The 5,587-nt window shown below is 32.6% G+C and overlaps 1 protein-coding gene across 1 annotated transcript; it reads right to left on the minus strand.

Moving 5' to 3' along the window:
• Positions 1–1,732: 1,732 nt before the first annotated feature.
• On the minus strand, positions 1,733–3,470 carry LOC111387622 (1-aminocyclopropane-1-carboxylate oxidase homolog 1-like). The gene is made up of 3 exons (XM_023012190.1): positions 2,830–3,470; positions 2,379–2,700; positions 1,733–2,216 (listed from the first exon to the last, which is right to left on the minus strand). Exons 1-3 carry the CDS (start codon positions 3,345–3,347, stop codon positions 1,965–1,967), a joined length of 1,092 nt encoding a protein of 363 aa, XP_022867958.1. The 5' UTR covers positions 3,348–3,470; the 3' UTR covers positions 1,733–1,964.
• Between the last annotated feature and the right edge of the window lie 2,117 nt (positions 3,471–5,587).

Raw genomic sequence — 5,587 nt, forward strand, 5'->3', positions numbered from 1 at the left:
GGAAGACTTCATGTGAGGTAGAGAATAAAATTATCCTTTTATTGTAAGAAATTGTTTTTGAATTTTTAAATTTAATAATTGCCTATAATTATCCATCATGGAACAACCTCATTAACACTTTTTTTTTTAATGACAGGGGAATCCACATCCGCTACTCTTCGAGTGTGCACTGGGTAAACCTCATTAACACTTTTCGTTTAACGTATGGTTGTATGCATTAATATTAAATTCTATCACGACATTATTATATTTTGGCCGGAGAAAAGGAATGTAGGGAGTTGTCGTGTGTTTATGTAAATATGCATAATGGAGTTCAAAAAAATTCAGTATCCAAAAGTTCAATCAGCTTTGTGGTTAGATAGAATACGTGATAGAAGGTATACTTTTGACGATTCATAAGTTGAGACTATTCTAAATATGATTTACAACGATCTCAGCATGCCAGAGCTGTCCATATTCACAACCGTTAACGAAAATTCCCACAACGAGAATAAATTGGAACTTTTACACCATGAACAATTCACGATCGCCAATCCAATTTGGAGAGAATTATGGTTTTCACCTAAATCTCTTGTGCTAACTTGAATAATATTAAGTCTTAAACTCTAAATATGGATTGACTATACATATAAATTTTCACGGATTCTATTTGCCTAAAAGATTAATCTAATTAATGAATCATAGTTCAATAGTAATTATTAAGTCCCACCAACAATTGAGCTTAGGACTTAATAGTTACAATCTCCCACTTGATTTAGTCCCAATATCAATTCCTTATTTATTATTCTATACCTTAATTTATGTGCATCTCTGGTTATAATTGGTACAGATATGTTCCGATATGGTGAATCTAAATTGAATAATTTGTGAAGAGACTATACGAGACTCGGCTTAAATAGAGTCTTTGTATACGTGTTTTTGCCCAACAAAAGATATTTAAAGATCCGATCATAAAATTAATAATTTTAAACAACTATTTCTTTATTTAAAGGAATATTTAAATTTGTATTAGTTATATTTTCTCGTTGCATTACTCTCACCTATAGGATTCCTCTTCGAAATGGGATCCTAACTAACAATTTCCTCGTATCAGACCCAACCAGCCCTCGTACATTCAAAAGCTTTATCTAAACATTCAAACCCCCCACATTCCATAGGTTTTGTAGAAAAAATTCAAAAATCAACTGGTCACATTTTGTGATCTCTAATAAAATGTTATGACATATATTTTAATTAAACATGTCATAATCACATATTAGTCATATATCAAATAAAGTCACAGCCATAAAAACACAATTTATGAGTCGCAATTAGGTAATCACAAATTACAGATTTAACATGTATTTACTCGGCACAAAATCATACAATGAACTGATCATAATAGCTATTCTTCTGACCCAACTCTCCACCACCGCCAGCAACCAACCACCCTACTTATCATTTGCACAGAATATAACAGCATTTTGTCTGCAATAACAAACTAAGAGCTTGTTTGGTAAAGCTTAAAAGCCAAGTAAAATCAATTTTTTGATCGTTATTTTACTATTCTAGCCGTCATTTTTGAATTCTTCTCTCACAGGTAGGACCAACTTTATTCCTAACAGTCAAAAAATCAATTATCAAAATCCCTACCAAACAAGCACTAAGTTTCATTTCTAACAAATTTGAGTTATAAAAAAATGTTCTAAATCTTAATTGGCCAGCAAATAATTGGAAAACTGCCTTCTGTTCGTTGAAATATCAAACAAATGTTCAACTTCATTTATTATTAATTACACATTATTGAGTTGCAAACGAAGCAATACACACTGTCACGCATTTATTCAACACAAACTTCAAATATCTATTATTTATTTAATTACATAAAATTTCTTTCGTTCTCAGGAATTTTCACAAGCCAACGCTCTGAAAACAGGCCATTCACAAGTGCAGGTGACGAAACAACGCCTCTTCACTTGCCATCTTCATCTCTTGCAATAATTAACAAGAAAATTCTCGTCAAGTCCACTAGTGATAAATTTCATTAAATAATCACTCAACAAGACCTCTTTGTATTCGGGAGGATTTTCTTCTGATATCAACTCTTTAATGGGGCCATAGAAAATCTTATCCATGTGTATAGGACCAGAGAAAAAGCGTGCTATGGAAATTCTTGGCCCAAGACGATTGGCAACCACTCTGTGCTTATTGCTTCTGAATTTTCCATTGGATACCAGCTTTAAGCCAAAAAATTAATAGAGAAAAATCTTCAGTAAAAATGAGCCAACAATCAGGTAAAACGAAATCAGAAAACAAACAGATTCATGGTGGTTCGTGTTCGTGGGGAAATACGAAATTATTAGGTTTCAAAGTATAACAATATATCCATATATGTATACCTGGAGAAGATCCCCAATATTAATTACAAATGCTCCAGGAATGGGCTGGACATCAACCCACTGGTTTTGGAAGAAAATCTGGAGACCGTCGATTTGGTTTTGTAGAAGAACGGTGAGAAATCCAGGATCTGAATGCTTTGTGATTCCTAGAGTGAGTTCTGGTTCAGGGCACGCTGGATAATAGTGACAAGTAAGACGGTGCCCTTCAGAACAGTCCATGTTTCTTAGGTGCTCAGGTTCGAGTCCAAGAGCCTCCGATAGTAATCCAAACAGAATATTTCCCAAGTTATTGACGAGTTTTGAGTACTCTATAACTGACTTTCTGTGAATTAATGACATGTTCGACAAGGTTTATTGTATAGTAATAAATCTTATTGAGGAAAAAGAATCTAAAATTTAATCAAATATCTAGTAGTGCTAACCAAACACGGGCTAAACTTTGAGTACATACCTACATAAATCTGGCAAGTCATCAGAATTAATCTGATCAGGATCTGAAAATGAAATAGCCAATGAGTCCCTCCAGCTAGCAGTCCTTGATGTGAACAAATCAAAATTGCTGTTAAATCTCACCCTTCTCGTGTTATCCCGCGTGTAGTATTTCTTTTTCTCCTCAACATCCTGCTCATTAAATTTCTGTATTGCATCAAGCATTTCATCGAGCACATTCAAGGATATCCCATGATTCACCACTTGGAAAAATCCGCATGTTTCTGATGCAATCCTCACTTCTTCTACAATCTGTTTATGCCTATGGGTTTTCTCCAGATCTCCCAAATCAATCACAGGAACTTCAATTTGAGCCCTCTTGTAATTCAAATCTTTAGCCAGTTCTTCAGCTGGTCTCACAAAAATCTGGGGAATTTTTTGCAATCCTGAATCAACTAATCCCTTTACACCAGCTTTTGTTTCATCAAAAGTCTTCAATTCTTGCAATCTGTCATATTCTTGAGCACCTGAGGTATCCATTAGTCCAGCTATTAGATGCAAATTTATGGGTGTTTGGCCACTATAGGATTGTTGAGCTATATGTCAAGAAGGTTTCGCGATTTTGGCAATTTTGGACTTATGTTCAACTTTGAACACTCCGTTACTGATTTTATCTATTTTAATATGATTCACCTTATGTTAGACTCTTGTTTGTATTAATTTTCCTAGTATGTCAGTGATTCTGATAAATATGTGGCATATTACACATATTTATTTGATTTACTTAGAGAGTGATCTGGGTGGATCAAGATTGACTTGTAGATACAAAAATCAGGAGAGAGTCTTGTGAGATTCAGAATAATATACTATAACTCTTTATTTTTAATCAGTAAATTCTCTATCTCTACTCGTGATTTATCCTATTTTGGGTTTCAACATAAATCATATGTTCTTGTGATTGTTATTTTCATCTTGCCCATTATGAGAGCCTTTAATATTCATAACAATTGGCTCATTCCCTAACTAGTGAAGTAAGAGCAAGGATCAACAGCTCCTAGGAGATCCAGTTTGGTTTCGTATTAGAGCGAGTTTTGATCAACTCCGCATGAGGTTTGATTGTTTCAGGATGACAAGTATAAAGTTTAATATTTCACTTTTTTATCACGACATTAGATTTCGTTATCGCAAATTTTTGTTTGGACACTAGAGTATAAGCAACATAAGGATTGAATTTCGATAAAAGGGCAGAGAAGGTCCCAATTATATGTTTTGGAAGGTTCAATGATCACGTTTGATTCAACTATCACTAAATTGAAGAAAATATATATTAGATCTCAAGAGATCTTCAGTGAGACTGATTTAGTTGCTTGAAATGGAATTGGTTGTGATCATGTAGCTCGTGCTGATAATTCGAGAAAATTGGTATCCAACGTAATCTTACATATAACCAATGCTTGGATTCAGTCGGCATCTAAAGAGTTTGCCCTAGTTGGGCTATGTGGAAGAGGTGGAGTAATTTGGTGGATTGTTTTGTAATTTAGTTTTATTCCTTGCAAAGAAATTCTATTCCAAGTGGAGAATTTTTAGAACTTCGTTCTTTGCAAAGGTATTCGTGTCAAGGTGGAGATTTGTTATAATTTGTGCGTGATCCCAATTTGATTGAAAATTTAATTGGGAGTTAGTAGTATGACTTGAAGAAGTCTTGGCGGAGTCCAAGACGAATAAGAAGAAGATTTCGCGATTTTGACAATTTTTGGACTCATATATATTCAACATCGAACACTTTGTCATTGATTTTACCTATTGTAATAGGACTTCACTTTGTGTTAGATTTTGATTTATATTAATTTTTCTAGTATATTAGGAATTTTGTATTATAAATATATGGTGTATAACACATATTTATTTGATTGACTCAAAGAATAACCCAGGTGGATCCAAATTGACTCATGGGTAGAGAGATTAGGAGAGAGTCTTGTGAGATCCAGTATAACATATTATATAATCCTTATTTTTGATAAGCTAATTCTTCGTTTTTGTCTATGATTTTTCCCGTCTTGAATTTTCACGTAAATCTTGTGTTCTTATGATTGTTATTTTCATATTGTCCATTATCTTGTTTATAACATTAATAACAATTGGCTCAATTTTTAACTTGTTGAAATTTTATATATCTCATCTCAAGACATGATACAGTAAACAATAATGCCTACAAAGCGAGAATCATTTCTATGTGATGCCAGTAAAATAATGAACCGAAGTAAATATATACATATGAAATGCAATTTATTGATTTTATCATTTGATGTCACTTCACGTGTAAATTATTTCGATATCTTCATAAATTTTAATTTAAGGTGCGTTTGATTGCCAATATTTTTCATGAAAAAATATTTTTTTTAATCAAATTCCTACTTTTGTATCATTTGACGGGTCTTTTTTTTCCATGAAAAATATTTTTCTACTTTTGATCACGTTATTATATTTTCCTCAAAATCAAGGAAAATATTTTCTCTATGAGAGTAAAATTTTATTTTCCAAGGAATTTACTCACTTTTTCTCTCTCATATCTATTCATTCTCTCTTATCCACCCACCATTAAAAATCAGACAAGTATAATATTTTTTAGGTTGAAAATTAAATCAATCAAACACATTTAATTGAAAATTTCCATGCAAATAAGTTCTAGACAATTGAATTACCTAAAATTTATTTTCTTTCCATGCAAAATCCATACTTACAATCAAACAGGCACTTATTGTAAAATTTCTTAATGGAAA

Source organism: Olea europaea, unplaced genomic scaffold, assembly GCF_002742605.1.
Source record: "Olea europaea var. sylvestris unplaced genomic scaffold, O_europaea_v1 scaffold4122, whole genome shotgun sequence".
Lineage (NCBI taxonomy): Eukaryota > Viridiplantae > Streptophyta > Magnoliopsida > Lamiales > Oleaceae > Olea > Olea europaea.

Coding starts and splice junctions, on each gene's coding strand:
- LOC111387622 (XM_023012190.1), bottom strand. CDS start 3,347: ATGGATACCTCAGGTGCTCAAGAATATGACAGATTGCAAGAATTGAAG. Junction 2,701..2,829: donor GACTTGCCAGATTTATGTAG/GTATGTACTCAA, acceptor ATTAATTCACAG/AAAGTCAGTTATAGAGTACT. Junction 2,217..2,378: donor ATATTGGGGATCTTCTCCAG/GTATACATATAT, acceptor TTTGGCTTAAAG/CTGGTATCCAATGGAAAATT.